Source organism: Neophocaena asiaeorientalis, unplaced genomic scaffold (genome assembly GCF_003031525.2).
Source record: "Neophocaena asiaeorientalis asiaeorientalis breed wild unplaced genomic scaffold, Neophocaena_asiaeorientalis_V1.1 scaffold30, whole genome shotgun sequence".
Classification (NCBI taxonomy): Eukaryota; Metazoa; Chordata; class Mammalia; order Artiodactyla; family Phocoenidae; genus Neophocaena; species Neophocaena asiaeorientalis.
The window spans coordinates 6447904-6470820 of NW_020174923.1; the positions used below are offsets into that span (position 1 = coordinate 6447904).

The 22917-nt window shown below is 45.1% G+C and overlaps 1 protein-coding gene across 1 annotated transcript in view; it reads left to right on the plus strand.

Annotated features, from left to right (window-relative positions):
* The first annotated feature begins 16770 nt into the window (after window positions 1–16770).
* Window positions 16771–22917, plus strand: part of RAB37 (RAB37, member RAS oncogene family) — a 70665-nt gene continuing 64518 nt past the window's right edge. Inside the window, exon 1 of the mRNA XM_024760689.1 lies at window positions 16771–16842. Within this exon, the coding sequence (XP_024616457.1) occupies window positions 16771–16842 (72 nt within the window). The remainder of the gene's footprint in view (window positions 16843–22917) is intronic.

The window sequence follows — 22917 nt, forward strand, 5'->3', positions numbered from 1 at the left end:
AGACGACAGAGTCGCAGAAGCCAGCCCCCCTCAGCCAGCCCCTTCCTTAGGGCCTTCCACAAAGAAAAGCTCTCTGCTTCTATGTCTACCACCATCTACCTCCATTCCCACCAAGACTCTCTCCCAGCTCACCGAAGGAAACAAAGCTCTATTTGAATTTTTTTAGGCACAGTCATTGCTTGGATCAAGCAGCAGTTCCAGACAACTGCCACATCCAGTTGGCTGCCTCTTGTGCCCGTGACCCATCCCTGGAGTCTGGATCTCCCCTTGTCCATGCCTGCGCTATGGGGAAACTGCAGGGCTGCCAACGAGGTCATGTAATGACTTGATCTATAACAGACACAGACAGTACCAGACTCTGGGAGATTACTCCAGGCTGACTTTATTTACTGTGTCTCACAGCCAATGATCACCTGGCAGACTGTGATGCTGTAGCCGATAGGACAAGACAAAATAGCTCTGACACCTGCATTGGCCTCCTGGAGGTGGGAAGAACATGAGACCAAAGTCCCGTCCTCAGAGCTTGTCTTGGAAATAGGTTCCCCCTCTAGTTCGGCCACAGCCATTGCCTGGTGACCTCCCTTCAAATACGGCTGGGAGGTGTCAGGTGCTAGTACTCACCTGACTGTCACAAGTCCCTGTCCTTTTTCACAAGCTCCCTGTCGAGTGCAGTATTTTTGTCCCCGTCTATGCCTGTTTTTTTTTGGGTTTTTTTTTTGGGTTTTTTTTTCTGGTACGCGGGCCTCTCACTGTTGTGGCCTCTCCCGTTGCAGAGCACAGGCTCCGGATGCGCAGGCTCAGCGGCCACGGCTCACGGGCCCAGCCGCTCCGCGGCATGTGGGATCTTCCCGGACCGGGGCACGAACCCGCGTCCCCTGCATCGGCAGGCGGACTCTCAACCGCTGCACCACCAGGGAAGCCCCTATGCCTGGTTTTTAGAGCAGTTAGATGAAATAAGACCTCCTGTCTGTTCCCACTCCTAAAATATCGGGTGTAAAGAAATATTCTCTCTGAATCAAAAATACTCCACGTTGAGCCGTTAACTTGAAGGTTACCCCTGACTCTCCTTTTCCCTTTCCTCTCTTCCTTTCTTCTCCTTTAATTCCTCTCCACCCAACCCCATCCAGTAGTTCCTAAACTTGGCTTCACATTAGAGTCATCATAGAACTTTATAATAATGCAAATTCCCAAGCCTTACGCCTCCCCCCCACCACCAAGAGATCCTGATTCAGACAGTCTGGGGAAATCTGTATTTTTGATAATGGCATCCAACCGTCCCCCCGGTTCCAAGGGAACTCGTCTGAAGTTTGTATTGAGAACTATTATTAGACTCCCTCCCTCCAAATCCAGGATTTGAATCTCTTCTGCAGAGTCCCCACCCAGTGGACACTCGGTCTATGCAAGGAGCTCACACTACACCCCAGGTTAACAGCAGTACCTACTGTGAGCCAGGCACCGGCCCAGAGATTTATGGATTATCTCATTTAATCACACAAAAGCCTCAGAGCTCAGGATAATTCCTAACCCCCACAGGGAAGCAGAGACTCCAAAAGCAAAGTAAGGTTCCTGAGGTCACAAGCAGGTAAGTGGCGTGGGCTAGCACAGTGTGAACTCTGACGTGTTACCTCAAGGGGGCGTACTTACTCTCAGGCAGCTCTGCATCTCCAGCTATGCTCTGATGTCTCACTGTTTCTTGCATGTTATTTTTAATCCTCAGATATATCATAAATCCCTCTAAATTGAGAATTGCATGCTTTATTTCTGTTATTCTGATACTAGGTATAACAACATAGTATTATAGTAGATGTACAGTATATATGATATTGTATAGGAATAATGATAGCACCTGGGGGTTGATATAAATGAAAGAATAAGCATATAGAGAGTACCTACTATGTGGTAGGCAGTGCTTATCGCATTTATTCCTCACGACCCCGTGAGGCAATATTATTGCTCCTCGTTTTAAAAACGGGAACACTGAAATCCAAAGAGGTCAAAAATGCTCCATGTCACATACCTAGTAAGTGACCCAGGTGGACCTTGGATCAAGTCTGTCCGAACCAGAATCCCAGGTTTGTCTCAATATGTCACAGCCCTTTCCAGCAGAGCGCCGTGCAGCTCCGTCCCCCCAACAAGGTTTGATGTGAGGAATGCCACACTCTCCACGATGACCAGGGCAGTACATGCGGTGGGTTTGAATAAATACTTCTCAGATGGAGAAATAAAGAGAAACGCTTGCACATGTACAACGAGACAGTTATGAGACAGTTTACAGCAGCGTTGCACACAACAGGTAAAAACCAGGAACAGCCCACGTGTCCTTCAGTACAAGAACAGATAAAAAAAAATGTGGTCTATTCATTCAACCAAACACACACAGCAGTCAAAACAACAAACGACAGCGAAAAGCAAAAATATAGAAGAACCTTAGCACTATAATCTTAAATCAAAAAAAAAACTAAAAAGAAAAATGTATTTTGAGAAATGCATACAGATGCAACAAAACTATCTTTATAAAGGAAAGAAGGAAGTGATGGACACAGGAGTCAGTATGATCATAACCTCAGATGCCGGAGACAAAGGCATGGGTGGGATGGGTGGAGGGAATATGACCAAACATAGGTGATTGTCAAGGTCCCAGCTTTTGGTCTGGGTTTACAGGTTCTTACTGCATTATAATGAAAGAAGGAAGGAAGGAAGGATGGAAGGAAGGGAGGAAAGGAAGGAAGGAAGGAAGGAAGGAGGGAAGGAAGGAAGGGAAGGAGGGAGGGAGGGAGGGAGGAAGAAAGGAAGAAAGGGAGGGAGGGAGGGAGGGAGGGAATCATTCATGGATGAATGATGAATGTACTAGAATTCAATTATTTTGATTATCCCAATTCTGTACACCCTGAAGTTCAAGTGAAAGAAAAAATAGGTTAATAGATGAATAAATAGCTTGAGATCCTTGCATTATCAGCTCTTGGAAGGAGGGATTGAATTCTCCTCTTCCCAGTTTTGACGTTCAGTTGTGTGCCTTGAGGAGAAACTCACAATGGAGAGGGAGCATGTAGGAGCCCAGAGTACCTTCTGCCTCTTCTGAAAAATACCTGAAACTGAATCTGCAGATCCCTGCAAGCAGGTGGCAGGCTGCATAAGACGGCCTGCTGGTATAGGATCATGGCCAGGTGGTGTGTGATTTCAGCAAAGAAAGACCCTCAAAAAAACATGATGCCTCCTACACAGAGATGTACAACACACACCTGCTGCTAGCTATGGATAAAATCTTCTGTTAATTCACAGCCAAGGCTGAAGCCTAAAGAACACATCCCTTCCCAAAAGGTGATATGTGCAATGGAAAGCATATTAAGATGTAAACGACAGGTACCTTCACTTCCTAAAAGTATATTTCTTATGTGCAAAGGGGCCCAAGTTCCACAAGCAGGAAGGGCTGGAGCAGAAAGGGTAGCCGAGTGAAGCGCAGGTAAACTTCGCCCACTTCGTCGTCTAGTCTGGGCTTGCCTGACTATTGGGCAAACGCAGCCCATCTCCCCCGATCTCCCCCCGGGGCTTCTGACCTTACAGTCCTCCAACAGCACAGCTGCCAGCTTCTGTGAGCCCGCTGGGGACAAATGTCCACAAGGAGGAGACAGTAAGTTACAAAGGACTTTGAGCTCAGTAGGGAGCCTGCCTGGATGCTCCGTGGGTCCGGAGGTCTGTGCAGCTGGTCTGTGCATGAGACAGGACAGCACCCCAGTACTGATGACCCGTAGAAGGACCACCGGTTTGTGGGTCCCAGCCCATGGGGGTTATCACACTTGTGCAGATTCCAGGTAAGAAAGGCACTGGGACACTGCTCACAACTTTGTGGCAATCCCCTGTATGTGCCACGTATGGGGGTGCTGGAGCAGATGTGTCAAGACCACCAGTACTTCTTTTTTTTTTTTTTTTTTAAGTTTAGGGTTTTTTTTTTGTTTTTTTTTTTCGGTACGCAGGCCCCGCCCCACTGTGGCCTCTCCCGTTGCGGAGCACAGGCTCCGGACGCGCAGGCTCAGCAGCCATGGCTCACGGGCCCAGCCGCTCCGCGGCATGTGGGATCTTCCCGGACCGGGGCACAAACCCGCGTCCCCTGCATCGGCAGGCGGACTCTCAACCACTGTGCCACCAGGGAAGCCCCCACCAGCACTTCTGTGCCTCTAGAGAGGCAGACCCCCTTAGCTTTTCCTCCCCTGACCCTGACTGGCAGAAAAGGTTGGAACTTAGAAAAAGTAGTGTATGTCAGAGTGTGTTCCCAGTGATGGAGCTTAAAGCACTGAGCAAATCTCTACAGCCCCTTCTGTAGAAAAAGAAAACCACAATTCTTTTTTTTCTTTTTATAAATTTATTTAATTAATTTATTTATTTATGGCTGTGCTGGGTCTTCGTTGCTACACGTGGGCTTTCTCTAGTTGTGCAGAACAGGGGCTACTCTTCATTGCGGTGCACGGGCTTCTCATTGCAGCGGCTTCTCTTGTTGTGGAGCACGGGCTCCAGGTGCGCGGGCTTCAGTAGTTGTGGCACATGGGCTTCAGTAGTTATGGCTCGTGGGCTCAGTAGTTGTGGCTCGTGGGCCCTAGAGTGCAGGCTCAGTACTTGTGGTGCATGGGCTTATTTGCTCCACGGCATGTGGGATCTTCCCGGACCAGGGCTCGAACCCATGTCGCCTGCATCGGCAGGCGGATTCTTAACCGCTGCGCCACCAGGGAGGTCCCCACAGTTCTTGACTGATGGTTCTATGCAAATGAGGCAGTTGCAGGTTGTGAAATGCATATCAGCCTGCGGCCGCACTGCAGGAACCAAATCTCAGTTCTGTCTGCTATCTGCATGATCTCGGTGATGAGTGTCCCTGAACTGAGCTCACTTCCACCATCCATGAAACCAGAAGAAGAGTAGCTTCCTCCAGAGGATTATTGGGTTAGATTAAACTAGATACCTGAAAAATACCTGAAAAAGAGTGTGGCAGATGGCGATCATAATACAGGTTCATTCATTATTCACCCTTGCATCTCCCAGAAAGCAGCCAATAAAGAAGCCAAGGCAGCAGAAATCTGGTACCATGGTTAAGTTACCCCAGTGGCCTTAGAGTGAATTTCCCTCATTGGAGGCTCTTGTCAATGGTCAAAAATGTGACTCCTGGGCTTCCCTGGTGGCGCAGTGGTTGAGAGTCCGCCTGCCGATGCAGGGGACACAGGTTCGTGCCCCGGTCCGGGAAGATCCCACATACTGGGACAAGGGAAGATACTATCTGGGGGCCTTTTTTTATTTTAAGATTTTTTTTTTGATATGGACCATTTTTAGTCTTTATTGAATTCGTTACAATATTGCTTCTGATTTATGTGTTTTGGTTTTTTGGCCACGAGGCATGTGGGATCTAGTTCCCCAACCAGGGATCAAACCCGCACTCCCTGCATTGGAAGGCGAAGTCTTAACCACCGGACTGCCAGGGAAGCCCCTGGGGGTCTTTCTCAGGAAGGAAGTGTCAGTGCTTGGAGATCCCTTCCTGGATGAAACCCTCCCTGACTTCCACCCTCTTCCTCATCTCCAGGCAGAGAGCTGATCACCATCTTCTCCAGACTAGCAGCACACGTTATTCTCAATATTTACCAGGTACTGAGATGAGCATTTCCCGTGCCTTATTTCATTGAATCCTCACGACAACCCCATGAGAGAGGAAAGTGAAGATTACCAAAGTGAAATAATAGAGTCGTCCAGACAACAAACGGCAGAGCTGGGGTTCAGACTGCTGACTTCAGTGTTACACTGTCTCCCGGACATCCCCTCATGGTCCGTATCACATGCTATGCTCTTTCTGTATCTGTTAGTCACACCTCGTAGACTGTCAGCTCTTCAGAGGCAGAAACCAAGAGGCTCTTTTATGTATTTATCCCCAGCACTTAGCACAGTGCCTGGCTAAGAATGAATGAATGATCTTCTCCAAAGCCCCAAGGAAGGAGACCTCACCATTGCTCCTCCTAGGTCAATATGACTCATAACCTCCATCCTCATCCAAGCTTGTTGGGGGAGGGGGTGGATTTGGGGGAAAGGACAGGTGGCTGCATATACAGGCTGCTCCTTCCCATAGTGCGTTTCTCACTCACGCCAAGAGCCCAGAGCTTCATCACGGGAACTGAGCCAAGCCCTTCACTAGGGGAGAGATGTTGCTGCATCTTTAATGCTACAAAGGCCATCCCATCTCCTCCTCTCACAACTTTTTGCGGCATTAAATCATCATGGAGTTGATTCTGGATATCAATAGTTAAAGGGAGGAAAAGGTTAATCAAGAGAATTATCCAAAGAAAAAGGAGACACTCATCTTCAAACTGAAAGGGTCTACAGAGTACCTAGCACAGCAGATATAAAAAGGTATACAATCTATACTCGTGCTTCTCTTCATAATTGAATGAATCGTTTGCTTTTTACTAAAGATTCATATAGGGATGGAAAAGCATGACTGTTGTCTCAATTTTTTGAGGCCTTGTGGGAATAAACAAGGCTGATATTTCTGTGATAAAAATAGATCTAGGGGCTTCCCTTGTGGCGCAGTGGTTGAGAGTCCGCCTGCCAATGCAGGGGACGTGGGTTCGTGCCCCGGTCCAGGAAGATCCCACACGCTGCGGAGCGGCTGGGCCCGTGAGCCATGGCCGCTGAGCCTGCGCGTCCGGAGCCTGTGCTCCGCAGCTGGAGAGGCCACAGCAGTGAGAGGCCCGCGTACCGCAAAAAAAAAAAATAGATCTAGCGATGGACCTTCCTGCTAGTCCAGTTTGTGAAACTCGGTGCTCCCGATGCAGGGGTTCCAGGTTTGATCCCTTGCCTAGGAGTATGATCCCATGTGTATCCAGCAACTGGGAGTTCACATGTTACAACTAAGGAGCTCTCCTGCCGCAACTCAGGAGCCCACGTGCCACAGTCAAGACCCGGTGTAACCAAATAAATAAATATTTTTTTAAAAGGGTATACAATTAGGTAAATTAATGTGAAATTTCAGAAAACCATGGATCAGGACAAGATCCTAAAAGCTGCCAAAGAAAAACAAATAATAAAACAGCTCATTTCCAAAGCTGAGGAATTCGTCTGGCAACAGACTTTCTGTTGGCAACACTTCCAATTAGCAATGCTCACTTCGGTTAGTGCACCTGAGGGCACTGCAGTCATGTCTTCAAACTTGGGGGAAATAGTCTTCAACTGGAATTCCAAATTCAGCTGAAACTGAGTAAGAGGAGAATAAACACATTTTCAGATGTGTCAAGACTCAGGAAGTTCACTTCCCATACTCCCTTTCTTAAGAATTTATTTGAGTACATTCTCAAGTAACTTCCTCAAATACTTATTCACGAGAAGTAAATCAAGAAAAGTAAGCCAAGTTCATGAGGGGGTAAACAAAGAAAGAGGAGGAAGGTGTGAATCACGGGGAATACGGAATCCACATGGGAATAAAACTGAAAGAAAACACCCAAGTGACAGCTATGCAGCAGGCCCAGAAAACAGCCAGCTCAGACTGGAGCAGGAATATAAAGTCCTAGAGTGGAGAGGTTACGAGAGAGCATAGAAGTGAACTTGGAAAACGAGGCTTGAGCATGTGATGAAGGCCCAGAATTCAACTTTTTTTTTTTTTTTTTTTAACTGCGCCACCAGGGAAGCCCCAGAATTCAATTTTTAAAAGCAATTAAACACTAAAGGAAAAGGAAATAAATATAAGAAAGTCATTATCTAAATACAAAGAAACCAGTCCATATCAGACCCGTAAGTCACTGAGATTCAAAAAAGGAATCGAATGAATACCGCATAAAAAGAAAAGCAAAAAAGACGGAAAATCTGGGAGATATAATAAGAAAAAGGAATGTATCTCCTATTCCAACAAGCATAAAGAAAGGCAACATCAGAGAAAAGACAACAAATATACAAAAAAAAAAAACCCAAGTACATATTAAAACAATGCATGATTTTGAGCAATGGGAGTATTATAAGAGTAATCTTTTTTGAGCTTGATGATATAAACCTTTGAAAATGAAATGAAAACATAATCGTAATGTACTATCTGCTTCTCCGAGTAAACTGTATTTGCCTACCTATAGCAGTTTAAATACCAGCGTTTGGAAAAGGATTCAAATTTTAGAATAAGTCTATAAAGAATCACAAAAGATTAGAATATAGTTACATATTATATTACTATGATTACATAAAATACATTCTATCGGTTGAGAAACTTTAAAAGCAAAAGTACACCTGACAGGGGCTTCCCTGGTGGCTCAGGGGTTAAGAACCTGCCTGCCAGTGCAGGGGACACAGGTTCAAGCCCTGGTCCGGGAAGATCCCACATGCCGCGGAGCAACTAAGCCCATGCGCCACAACTACTGAGCCCACATGCCACAGCTACAGAAGCCCACGGACCTAGAGCCCGTGCTCTGCAACAAGAGAAGCCACCGCAATGAGAAGCCCACGCACCGCAACAAAGAGCAGTCCCTCCTGGCCACAGTAAGAGAAAGCCTGCACGCAGCAATGAAGACCCAATGCAGCCATAAAGTAATTAATTATTTTTTTAAAAAGTACACCTGACAATATCTCAGTAGCAACGAACATATCAAGCACCCAGATCTTGTTCCTAATACTTTCTCCAACAAAAGGAACCAGGGGTTCTTAGAGAAATGACTGATTCTAAGTCTGGGGTAGAAAAGCATAAGATAACCCTAATTAACAGATACACACTACTGTATATAAAATAGATAAACAAGTTCCTACTGTATAGCACGGGACTATATTCAATATCTTGCAATAACGTGTATGGAAAAGAATCTGCTTTTATATATATAATCACTTTGCTGTACACCTGGAACTAATACAACATTGTAAATCAACTATACTTCAATAAAAAAAAGAGGGAAAAAGAAATATACAAGATAACCCTAGAGCTAGGACCCTGGAATCCTAGGAATCTTAGTTCCAGAAAGAATGAAGTATTCCAAAAGAAAAGAAGGATGTTAAAGAGGAGATAGGGCTTCCCTGGTGGCGCGGTGGTTGAGAGTCCGCCTGCCGATGCAGGGGACACGTGTTCGTGCCCCAGTCCGGGAAGATCCCACATGCTGCGGAGCGGCTGGGCCCGTGAGCCATGGCCGCTGAGCCTGCGCGTCCGGAACCTGTGCTCCGCAACGGGAGAGGCCACAGCAGTGAGAGGCCCGCGTACCGCAAAAAAAAAAAAAAAAAAAAAAAAAGGACATACAAACAAAGTATGGACTTTAGTTAATGATAATACATCAATATTGGTTCATAACTGTGGCAAATGTGCACAGGTTAATAGTAGGGGAAACTGGGTACGGAGTATATAAGAACTTTCTATACTATTTGTGTAACTCTTCTATAAGCATAAAATAATTCTAAAAGGCTATTTTTTAAAGTATATCTGAGAGAGGTTGGGAAATGTACGGGGAAGAGAAGTGAAAGGAAGGATGGGGGTGCTAATTATTCATCTCACACCTTGGGGACTAAAAAGATACAATCTACGATTAATGAAGCAAGAAACGGAGGTTTCAGTCTGTTACACGAAATGGCAGAGTTAACTAGTGAAAGAACGGAAGACAGTGGCATAACTATATCAGGAAGGATGAGTGGGGAGATATAGGGGTACAAGTCAACAGCAAGTGTCTGTAGTTGACAAACATAAAATTGACATTGTAGGAACTAAAAACGAGAAAGAGCTAGAAAGGGTTTGCCTTAAAGGAGAGAGATTGGTAGTGGAGAGAAGAGTCTTTTCTCACCGTTCTATTTTCCTTTTTACTTTTTTTTTCTTTAATATAGCATTCTGGTTTTGACTATAGGCATTTATTTTTTGTTTTGTACTTTTTGGGTTTTTTGGCCACGCCACGTGGCATGTGGGACCTTAGTTCCCTGACCAGGGTTCGAACCCGCCCTCCCTGCATTGGAAGCGTGGAGTCTTAACCACTGGAAGTCCCTATTGCTTTGTTTAAAACTTTCAAAATGAAGTGAAAAAAATAAAAGTCTTTAATGTCCTTAGTTCAGTCATGACAGATAGGGAAAGGAAATCCACCAAAAGTGATTGTCTTTCCCAGACAAAGGACTGAAAGCTTCCTATTAAAATGTAAATGAGTGCTCGTAAGAATCCCATCTAACAGGGAATTGCTGAGAGAGATAAATTTCTCAGGGTGGACATAACCTGCCATTAATATAAAAATGTGGATTGCAAACCACAAAGGCAACTGAACCCACATAACCCAACAGCACTGATCACTGGAGTTGTGCAGAGATAAGGAAGGGAAACTGAGCACAGAAAATTCAAATACTCACTGACCCTGAAATCAAGGGCTGAAAGAAGAGACTCTGAGAACCACAGGCCCTAGTAGAATTCTAACTCCATTTCCCAACAGAGGGAGCTGGACCAAGAGGCAGACCCCAGCACGGGGAATAAGCAGTTGGCAACAAAGCTGGATTTGCAGTGTAGTTGCCTCTCTGCCTCTTCAGGGAAACATGGCGCCAGAGAATCCATGCGCAAATAAATTACCTCCTCAGCACATGGAGACAATTGTCGACAAAAAACTGAATCCAAAAAAAATTTTTTTTTTTGGCTGCGTTGGGTCTTCGTTGCTGCACACGGACTTAGTTGATCTAAGAAAGGAACAGATAATTTTATTCAAGACAACCTAAGGGTTATAACCTGGGAGACAGTCTTTCAGAAAGCTCTGAGGACTATTATATATGTTTCTGAGACAAAGGGTTATACATCAAATGAAGTATTGATAGTTTATCCAATCCAGATCTGCACGTACAAAGCGAGTAATGGGTCATCGTGACCACTTACAAGATTAAGAAGGAATGGTATCGTCTAAGGAGGTCTGGGTAACGCAGATGCATGATACACACTAAAAGGGAGGGAGGAGACCCAAACAGGCAGAGAAATATGTTAGATTTGAATTTTTCTTATCTTGCCATAAAATATGAATTTTATTTCATTGCAGTGTAAGAAAATGTCACTTTTTAAATCTCCATAAAATGAATCACTATCCTGAGATAGGTCTGCTAACGTGTAGGCAGATAGGGTTGGGGGTCCCCAGAGGAAGAGAACCAGACATAGCTTTCTTGACATAAAAAAGGCATCTTGGGCCGAAGCAATTTGGTGACCTAAGCCTGACCACAATGCTCACCCTTGCAGAATAGGTCTCAGTAGTTAATGATTTTAAGACAAATAAAGAATGTAAGAACAAACAGCTATTACCAGCCCAGAGCGATAACTTAACCACATCGGAGGCAATATATCAGTTACAAACACTCCCAGTTCTGTTTTGAAGGTAATGAAAAAACTTTTAGCCTAAAGCACGTTCTTGAGCTGTTTTGCAAGATCCAACCCCCCTTAAGCAGTCAACCACCAGACGAACTGGAACCTAGGGAATGATGATGCTAACCTTTGCCAACCATCATGACTTCAATCAACTAGAGCTTGGACTCTGTCGACCCAATTCTATGCTGAATTCTCCTCTGCTCAAGCCCCTTCATGAACATGCATGCACTCTTAGCTTAAAATTTTCCCAATTTTGCTGTTCGGAGAGACACTGCTTTGGGAAAGATCCCCAGTGTTCTCCTTAGTTGCTGAAAGTAATAAATCCTTCCTTCTCCCACACTTTGGCTTAGTTGTGTCTTTTTTTAGACACCCCCTCAAGAGGCAAACCCAGTTTTCAAGTAACAAATGTACTTTCCAATGACACTTGAGCAGCTCCAAATATTAAAAACATACCAATCCAAAATGTAATTACTGTGAGAATAAGGTGTCTTTGAAAATTATTATGTTGATTTAAAATGTTACAAAAAGGTCCAGAAGACATGAAGCCCAGAAAAAGAGATTGGAAATCAAACTTCTGTTTGTTTGGCTGGTTGATTTTTGTATTTATTTTGTTTTGTTTTTTGGTATTTTTCCCAGGAAAGATGATACTCTAATTCTAAATGAAGGACTCGTGGTTTTAACTCTGATAGGTAAGAGTTGGAAGTCATCACTCCCATCCTTACAGGAAAACGCAGGACAAACTAAAAATCAACTGCTTTTCTGGGACCTATCAGAGAACTGAGTCTGCAGGGAAAACTGCTACCCTGAAATCTGGAGAGACAGATGAATCCAGAAAGTCACGGCCGAGATCTGCTTCCCTGGAGGAGAAGACACTGGAGCCATGAACTGATAGGAACTCTTAAATGGTAATGTTAGGGGAACCACTGACTGAAACCGCCCACCCTGGTCAAGGCACCACAGTAACCATCTGCCTGAGTTATCGTGCAACAGGAGGTCCTGGTAAGGAACTCAGAACTAACAAGCCACGTCCAACCGGAAGAATTCAGGAAAGGTCAAAAGGAGAGAGGAGATACCAGTCCTACCAACCTCCCAGAATCCTTCTCGCTGGAATCCATCTCAGCTGAGTGATGCACGCACCACCAGGAAGGACCCTGATTCAGAGTGGTTGGCCAGAGACAACCCAGAAACTAACCCCATTACCATTAGGCTTCCCTGGTGGCGCAGTGGTCGAGAGTCCGCCTGCCGATGCAGGGGACACGGGTTCGTGCCCCGGTCCGGGAAGATCCCACATGCCGCGGAGCGGCTGGGGCCATGAGCCATGGCTGCTGAGCCTGTGCGTCCGGAGCCTGTGCTCCGCAACGGGAGAGGCCACAACAGTGAGAGGCCCGCGTACCGCAAAAAAAAAAAAAAAAAAAGTAAAGGGATGGAGGGCTTCCCTGGTGGCGCAGTGGTTGGGAATCCGCCTGCCAATGCAGGGGGCATGGGTTCGAGCCCTGGTCCGGGAAGTTCCCACAAGCCGTGGAGCAGTGAGGCCCATGAGCCACAGCTACTGGGCCTGCTGCGCTCTAGAGCCTGCGAGCCACAGCTACGGAAGCCCGCGTGCCTAAAGCCCATGCTCTGCAACGAGAGAAGCCACCGCAGTGAGAGGCCCGCGCACCACAGCAAAGAGTGGCCCCTGCTCACCACAACCGGAGAGAGCCTGCGCGCGGCAATGAAGACCCACTGCAGCCAAAAATAAATTAATTTAATTTAATTAATTAATTAAAGGAAAAAAGTAAAGGGATGGAGGAAGTTATACCACGTTAGCACTGGTCAAAAGAAAGCTGGAGTAGCTATATTAATTTCAAACAAAGAATATTTCAGAACAAAGAAAACTGTCAGTAATAAAGGAAGACACTTCAAAATGATAAAGGAGTCGGTTCTCCAAGAAACATGTATGCACCTAAGAACAGAGTGTCAAAATACTTGAGGCCAAAACTGATAGAACTGAAAGGAGAAAAAGATGAACCCACAATTATAGTAGGAGGTTTCAAAACCTTCTGTCGGTAACTGATAGATCTAGCATGCAGAAAATCAATAAGGATAGAGTTGACTTGAAAAGCACTATCAATCAACTTGATCTGATTGATATATTTTTAAACATCTTTATTGGAGTATAATTGCTTTACAATGGTGTGTTAGTTTCTGCTGTCTAACAAAGTGAATCGGCTACACATATACATATATCCCCATATCTCCTCCCTCTTGCTTCTCCCTCCCACCCTCCCTATCCCACCCCTCTAGGAGGTCACAAAGCACCAAGCTGATCTCCCTGTGCTGTGTGGCTGCTTCCCACTAGCTATCTATTTTACATTTGGTAGTGTATATATGTCCATGCCACTCTCTCACTTCATCCCAACTTACCCTTCCCCCTTCCCATGTCCTCAAGTCCGATCTGATTGCTTTTATAGAATACTCCATCCAACAACAAAATACATATTCTTCTCAAGATCACCTGGAATGTTCAGCAAGATAGATCATAAAACACACCTTAACAACTTTAAAAGAAATCATAAAGTTTGAAATTCTAAATTAATAGTATTAGTTATTTGAACATAAATAGCCCTAGAATAAAGAAAATCAATTTATCATCCTATCACATTTTAATGGACACAGTCCCTAAAGAATATCTATTTTTCTTTACTTATATTGTTTGCTCAACAATACACTTTCTGGGGCTTCCCTGGTGGCGCAGTGGTTGGGAGTCCGCCTGCTGATGCAGGGGACGCAGGTTCGTGCCCCGGTCTGGGAAGATCTCACATGCCGCAGAGTGGCTGGGCCTTTGAGCCATGGCCGCTGAGTCTGTGTGTCTGGAGCCTGTGCTCCGCAACGGGAGAGGCCACAACAGTGAGAGGCCCGCGTACCGCAAAAAAAAAAAAATACACTTTCTGATATCCTCTGCCTGGCTAACACCTACTTATGCTTAATCCAAACTTAAAGATTAAAAACTTTAATATGGTACAATAAAAGCATAAGCAAAGTTAATCATTAGAAAATAATCCACAGAAAATAATGAAATATTTATGACATAAAAGATTAATGTCCTTAATATATAAAGAGATTTTAAAATCAATATAAAAAGATGAGCACATTTATTCTTGACTCTTAATCCATTCTCTACACAATAGCCAGAGTAGTATCTTTAAAGCTCAAATCTGACCACGTCACTTCCCTATTTAAAGTCCTTCCATGGTTTGAATTGCTTAGAATAAAGTCCAAAACCTGGCCCACAGATATGGTCCTTACCTCTCTAGACTTGTCTCCCATCATTTTTCTCCCCTCCTTTTCTGGACTCCAGCCAGACTGGCTTTTGTTTTTTCAGCTCCTGACCACCGTGAAGTTTTTTCACATGCTGATCAATGTGCCTAGAGACACACCACCACTTCCTTCACCTGACAGATGCCCACTCTTCCTCTAGATCTCAGCTTAAACATCATTTCTCAGGGAAGTCTTCCATCATCAACTCCAGATCAGTTCAGATCCTCCATTATGTGCTCTTCATAAGCCTTGAGCAAACAGATGAAATCATGTTTATGAACCTTCAGCACTCAGAACCAGACCCCAAGAAGTGGTGACCCTTCCCAGGAATGTAAAGTTCAGGGCTAAGCAGCTGTTGGCTTCTGGAACCTTCTTAACTACAGTAGTCATGGATGGTGAGGAAGCTCAGGGAAAAGTTATGATGAGAGTTTCTTTTAAGCTGTTGACCCTTAAATTTTTTTTGAATAGACAACTTTGAAAACATAACGAAATCTATGAGACTTCGCTCCATAAAAATCCACATAAGCAAAACTTTTCATAACATTGTTCCATCAAACAATGTTTCACCGTTCACCTCAAGTCCATCTGTTCACCTCAGGTTAAGAACCCCAACCACAGGACTACTGAGAACCTCATACATACAAACACAGTTTCCCTGGCTTTGTTCATTTAACTAATACTTATTGAGTATCTATAGTATAGAGTTTCCAGTAATACTAACACCTGGTAAGTGAAAGTTGTTTTACAGTTTAAAAAGAAAGTAAGATGTTCACATAATTGTCTTCTTTACCCCTCACAAAAACCCAATGAGGTAGGTACACATAGCTCTACCTATTTTACAGATGAGAAAATGTTAGCGATCCCACAGAACTTAAGTGATTTGGTTAAAGCGACCCAGCCAGAAAAGGAATTGAAGCCCAGAAGTAAATGCACCCTTTTAAACTTAGGCCTGGCCCTTTCCCTCCATATTAATATTGACTCTAGAGGCCAGTGGTGATAGGACTTGTGTCTAATGAGGTAGCTGTCTGCTGAATGCCAAGGTCATCATATTAGGAAAACCTCTGAGACCACAGTCTCAGCTCCCAGTTCCCATGGTGGTCATCTTCATGCTCACCTTTCCTGGTGGTAACACAACTCTGCAAATTGGTGGTCCCAGCAGCAGGACTCTCCTGGTGTTTAGGGGAGGTAGACAGAGCTCCCATCCCCTTGCCCAGAGAGCACAACGGCTAACATTTTTTTGAGCTCCTAATATACGTCAGGCACCGTACTAGGCTCTTTACATAAATAAACTCATTAAATCCTCAGAACAACACCATGGTGGAGGTACTCTTATTATTTCCATTTTGTGGACACTTAGGGGAGGTTAAGTAACTTGCCCAAGGTTACACAACTTGTAATTTTCAGAGCCATGATTTGAACTCTGGAGTCTGTGCTCTTAACCAAACAACACTTCTGCCTTTCCCAAGACAATTGTTCTTAACTTTGGGGGGGGCATATGCATCCTAGAGAGTGTAATTTAAGCTCTGGACCCTCCCTCTAGGAAAATGCAGTTAAGCAAGATTTTGAAAAATATTTCAGAAACGTCAGGGACCCCTCTGGGTGATCATCTGTCGACCTCATATCATACATACTGGAGGGAACTGTCCAGAGACCAAAAGAGAAGGGGCTTCAGCGCCGCAGGGCTTTGCCTCTGCAACCGCGGGAGGAGAGTTGAGCGGCGTGGTGTGACGGGCATGCTCGGTCACTAAGAATCAGGGACGGTGAGCTCCCGGGACCGCAATACCCTGAGAACGCAGCTCGGTCGCTGAGGCTCCGGAATCCGGTAGCTGAATGAGATACGCACGGGTCACCGGCTAGACTGAAATCTTGCGTCCCTCCCAGCATCCTGGAGTCACGAGACAGGGGACTAGGACAGAACTCTGGTCCCAGGCGCGCAGGGACTGTATCGCTGTTCCTGGTGCTGAAACGCCGCGGTTGCCGAGGGCAGCAGCCGCCTGCTCTCAGGGTACCGCGCCGCAGCGGCTGCGGGAGCTGTCCAGTGCTGAACCGGATGCGGCCCGGTCTGCGGGGCTTAGACCCGAGCCGACTGCACCCCGCAGAGCCCGGACAGAGCTTCTGGGAGCACTGACTGCAGAGCTCTGGGAGAGTGGGGAGCAGCGGGCTCCAAGCCAGGCATGGATCTGCAGAGACTCGACTCCTACCAGGGGGGAGCTGGCCCTGACTTCCATGAGCACGTCCTGTATAAGGTAAGGATCTCTAGTCCCCCGCCCCCATCTCAATCCTGGGAGAGGGCGCCGTCACCAGTTCTCTCCGTTCCCCTCGCTTTGCTTTGGAACTTAAAGAGAAACTAGCCTGTATCTGTGAGCCTAGAGAACGCTTTCTGCGTGATCCTGTTTGCTGCTCAAAACAGATGCTTGAACGTGGGGGAGGGGCCGCCCCAGTGGTTCAGAAGATCAGGAGCTTGGCTCATGCATTTAAATCACCTGTGTCCCTTTCTCACTCACTCTTCCTGCCTCTCAGCCCTGTGAACCTCGAGCACCTTTGCCCTCCGTTAACCCTTGTGGGAGGCTACATTTGTCCTCCCACCCTTACCTCACAAGCTCCGGACCCGGTAAGTCTGGTAGCTACGATCAAATATCTGAATTCCTGGCCATCGTGGCTGAGATTAAACATAGAAATGATCTGTAGCAGGAATAAACTGTTGTTTTCAACCCAGATTCCCTTGTGCCTCCAGAAAGCTGCCCTCCAGCCATGACTCACTCATAACCTCCTGAAAGTGTTTGCTTATTTCATCGCTCACGCTCGTCCCTCGCTTCCCTCATTCAAGTTTTTTTAGACAACTAAGTTACCAGTAACATAACTAGATTATAACTAAATTATCAAAAACGTCCTCTTGAAGTGATTGTTGGGGAAAAGTAGCAGCTCCTCTCTAGGCAACACTTATGGATCCAACACCCATCACCCTGAAGCATCAGAACCTTATATTTGCCGTAAGAAGTCGTTATTGTACCTCATCCCTTTCTCTGCCCTCCTCATTCAGCCCTTATATTTCCCACTTTGCTAATACCGGTTTATCTATTGGTCCCCTGAAAGGCTGTACATGGTCCTATAAGTGGAGATGTTTTAAAATCAAAGTATCCCTCTGAAAATTCCATGAACGTAAGCTTCGAGGTCATCTCATCCACTTTGGTCCCCTATTATACAGTTGACGTTTGAGGAAACTCAAATCCGGAGAGGCAAAGTGACTTGTTCAAGAAAACAAGGCCAGGGATTATGATTCAAAGCCTAATATTCCTTTCCTTCTACAAGTTTGGTCCATAGACCAGCAGCGTTGGCATTACCTCACAGCTTGTTAGAAATGTGAAATCTCAAGCTCCACCCCAGACCTGCTGAATCTGAATCTGTGTTTTAACACGATCCCTGGAAAATAAATACGCACATTAAAGTTTCAGAAACACAGCCGTGTGCCACACTGGCTATTTCTGACACAAATTGCAGAAAACCAACTACTAAGGGAAGTGGGCTATAGATTTGAAGAGCCCAGTGACTTCTCCCTCCAGGTCCCTAAGCCCCTAGGGTATAGAGAAGGAGAAAAGTGTGTAACTTCCCCAGTCAGGAAGTTTAAAAACCACTACAGTTTGAAGTAAACTAGAATAAGATCTGTGTTCTTTGAGGTGGTGAATCTAGCCTCAGTAGAAAAGGCATGCAAACAAAAGGGAACATAATTACAAATCAATTACAAAAGCATCCTGGTGACTAGATACATGGGTCTCTTCAAGTTTAAACCATCTTATAAAGATATAAATATTCATTTTAAAAGCTTTAAGGTTTGGTGGTCAAAGATTTAAAATTATTGATCAAGTGTGGTCTTTCCCACCTCAATTACCCATGCATGAAGTGCAGGATGTAGCCCATGAGAACTTTCACTTCCTTTGGGTTTATTGATTACCAAATTGGAAGAGAGCCTTTTCCTACGAGTTCCAGTATATTTGAAGACAGGTGTCTACTCACCACTAGTAAATACTCGATATCTTCAGCTTGGTTGTAAGCATCCCGAGAGCAGAAGCTGGCCTTAAACCTTCTGTGATGCTCAACAAAGTAACATATATGTGGAGCAATTTTCCTTTTCCTATAATACTGGTCACCTCGTCCTAATAGTATTTTATTTTTGTACATGACTTTTTATTATGATACGCTTAGAAACCTTTTTGTAAAGGGGCAAGGTATCAACATATTTGTATTTTTTTAATTAATTTATTTTGTTTATTTATTTTTGGCTGTGTTGGGTCTTCGTCGCTGCACGCAGGCTTTCTCTAGTTGTGGCGAGCGGGGGCTACTCTTTGCTGCGGTGCGTGGGCTTCTCATTGTGGTGGCTTCTCTTGTTGCGGAGCACGGGCTCTAGGTGCGCGGGCTTCAGTAGTCGTGGCGGGCGGGCTTCAGTAGCTGTGGCTCACGGGCTCTAGAGCACAGGCTCAGTAGTTGTGGCGCACGGCCCCAGATGCTCCACGGCACGTGGGATCTTCCCGGACCAGAGCTCGAACTCGTGTCCCCTGAATTGGCAAACAGATTCTCAACCACTCTGCCACCAGGGAAGCCCCTGGAGGGGACATTAGTCTTAAGGTCAAACATTCCTCATGGGTCATGTATACATTATAATGCTTACTGTATACATTTCACTTGATAAAGCTAATTACATCGCATTATTTGTGAATATCCAAATTTTAAAAAGTCTTAAAATTAAAATGGCAGTGTGATACAACCAGCATATAATATTGGTCCCCACAGAGTCTGATGCCTTATTCCTTGTTTTCCTTCTTTCTTTTATCTTCCCACTGAATCAAAGCCTCAAGTTACCTAGATTTCCATCTGATAGTCTGATTAAATTAATTGAAACTCAGATTTGAATTAATGATAGATCAATAATCTTACTAATTTTCCCAAAACTATAAAAGATCTCCAGTTGACAGAGTAAGAAATGATGATTTTCCTGGCATAACTCCAGGCATTCTTCTTAATCCATAAAATGGCAGGCATGTCCTTCTCCTTCCTTCCATATATATCGAGTAAACCTGCTAACGTTGGAGGGTCTTCTGCAGAGGCGGGGGGTGGCCGTGGCTCACCGTGAGGGCAAGGACACCGGCAGCAGAAGTTCTGGACATATTTGTATTATTTTTAAATGTGCTGTGTAATAGAGTCCAGGGAATCCTGGTGATTAATTAGAACATATTGACCATGGGAGGTAGGGCTCCCCTCCAACATTAGTTGCTAGGAAGGATTTTTTAATTAAACATTTTATTGAAGTATAACAAACACAAGAAAAGCCCAAATCATATGTGTATACCCTGATGGGGTATAACCTGATGGGTTATCACAAAGAGAGCCGCTCTGTGTAACCGCTATTAAAATAAAGGTAGACCCTTACCAGCTTCCCAGAAACCACACCCCACATACCCCCTTCCACACACACTTCCTATTCTCCTCCCCAGAGGTCACCTTTATAGAGGAGGAAGTGTTATTTAATGTTTTGACAGGGCTATCAGATTTTATGTAGGATCGTCTTAGAAACCTGCCAGAAAAGAGGTATTGCTGTATGATGGAAAGAAACCCCAGGCTTGGAATCAGACCTTGATGTGACTTTGAATGGCATCTGTGAGCCTTTCTTTTCTTATCTATAAAATAGGAATAGTAATACCTGGCTTATTGGGGTTTTTTGAGTGAAAATGTTAGATAACATAATGTAATTTCTTTCTTTCTTTCTTTCTTTCTTGGGTGTATAGGAAACATTCAATAAATGGTTGTTATTAGGACACATCTTGAGCTCCAGCCCAACTTCAATAGGTGTCACATTGGGTCTCACCCAAAATAATGAAGCTTTGTGAGAAGAGCAGCAACTTCATATGCAGAAACACACACATATTTCACAGGCACGATCCCATGGGATTAAGCTCACACACCCACCTACACAAAAATCATGACTGTGTGAACCTTGCAACCCTGAGTTCCTAAGTTGAATAGCTCTTTTCTCTGGGAGGTGAGATATGGGGTGCAATGAAAAAATTCACTTATCTGGAAAACACACACCAAGTATCATCAACCTTGGAAGACACTTGCACTTTAGCTCATCCGGAGAGGTGGAGGCTGACCCAAATGAGCCTGAGTAACTCTTAGAATATCCTCTGAGTGTGGGCTGGAAGCTGGGAACTGTCTGGAAACACTGAGTCCATCCATGACATGCTTGGAGTTTTTAAATAGAGTCGCTGATGTTCTCACCAATCTGAATATTTGATGCAACTAAATAATTTAAAACATGTGAACAAGCTTGCTGCTCTTTCCCTTAGAGTACTCCCAGCCCTCTTTCGCTGCCAGTACAATCTCATGAGCCATCGAAGGCAATGATGTGAGTTAGGGGCTCAGAAACACTCCGTGGTGGGTTCTTGCTGTGTCAGGCCCTGACTGTGAATTCTGAGCAAATGAAGTACAGAATGGGGGCAGCTTTTGCCCCAGATGCTAGTGAATCAGGACAAAGTGAGTTCAGTAGCTCACTTCCTGGACTTCCCTGGCGGTCCAGTGGTTAAGACTTGGCGCTTTCACTGCAGGAGACACAGGTGCAATCCCTGGTCAGGGAACTAAGATCCCGCAGGCCACGTGGTGCAGGCCCCCACCCCGCAAAAAAAAAAAAAAAAAAAAGGAGCTCACTTCCTAACTCATCCTCCCCAGTGCTGTGATGAACACCCTCAGGCTAATCTTGTTCCAAGAGGAGCAAATAATTACTAAGTTAAAGTCAGTCTCTTCTATCAAAACTCAGAAAAACCAGCAACCAGGGGGCATAAAGGCGTGGATGGTCCATCCATTCATCCAGGGCTTGGGCCTCACTGGAAAAAAAATGGAATCATTAGAGAGATAAGGATGAAAGTTCTCTGTCCTACAAGGATTCCCATGTCCTCTAACTCTGCTCCAACACCTCTTCTAGGTGAGTGGAAAAGGTAAGCAGGTCACCTCCACTCCTCGCCCACCTCTCTTGTGCTTGTGTTTCATGTCCCTCTTCTACGGCTCATCTTGTATGTCTACCTCTTTCAATAGTCCACGTGCCTCATCTAGTCATTCAGCAAACATGTACTGAGCATTTTCAAAGGATAAGAAACTATGCTGAGCGTTATAAAGAACACACACACACACACGCACGCACACGCACACCCCAAAAAAGTAGTTCCCACCTTCAGTAAGCTCATGACCTGTAAAACATGCACACAGGGCTTCCCTGGTGGCGCAGTGGTTGAGAGTCTGCCTGCCGATGCAGGGGACACGAGTTCGTGCCCCGGTCCGGGAAGATCCCACATGCCGTGGAGCGGCTGGGCCCGTGAGCCATGGCCGCTGAGCCTGCGTGTCTGGAGCCTGTGTTCCGCGATGGGAGAGGGCCCGCGTACCACAAAAAAAAAAAACATGCACACAAATTGCTATAATACTGTATAGAGTCTCAGATGGGCCCTGATAAAGGTACAAGAAGATACAGTGAGATAACTCAGAAAGAAATGGTCACTTCTGACCCCAATTTGAGGCCTCTCTCTCATGGCCTCTGCTTGAGACTTAATATCTAAAAAAGGCAAAGTTCCATACACCAGCCAGCCTCCCTCCCACAAGGCTGTCACCCACTGATCCTGGAGAAGGGTCTGGGTTCAATGGTATTGTTATTCCTTGCCAGGAGATTTTACCACAGAAGGACAAATCAACCAGCAAGAGGCCATACCAGCTATTCTATCTCCCTCTACCATTCTTTATCCCTCAAGAGCACTTTTCTTCCATTAAACAATGTTGATGAGGGACTTCCCTGGTGGTCCAGGTGCTAAGACTCTGCGCTCCCGATGCAGGGAGCCTGGGTTCGATCCCTGGTCAAGGAACTAGATCCCACATGCTGCAACTAAGAGTTCGCATGCCGCAACTAAAAGATCCCTCATGTTGCAAGGAAGATGGAAGATCCTACGTGCCACAACTAAGACCCAGCGTGGCCAAATAATTAAATAAATATTTTTTTAAAAAACAATGTTAATGAAACACAAATTTGTGGTCAAAGAATCCGATTCCACAGAAAATCCATGCCCTGTAGGTGAAGAGATTTTAGTCTCAAAGTGAGTTCATCAATACTTCAATACCATAATACCTCAATAAAGTGGTTTATTTTCTAAAAAAGGAAAAAGAGAGAGAAAAGAAGAAGAAGAGGAGGCGAGGAGGAGGAGATGCAGGAGGAAGAAGCAAAAGAAAAATATATACAGGGTTTCCCTGGTGGCGCAGTGGTTAAGAATCCACCTGCTGATGCAGGGGACACG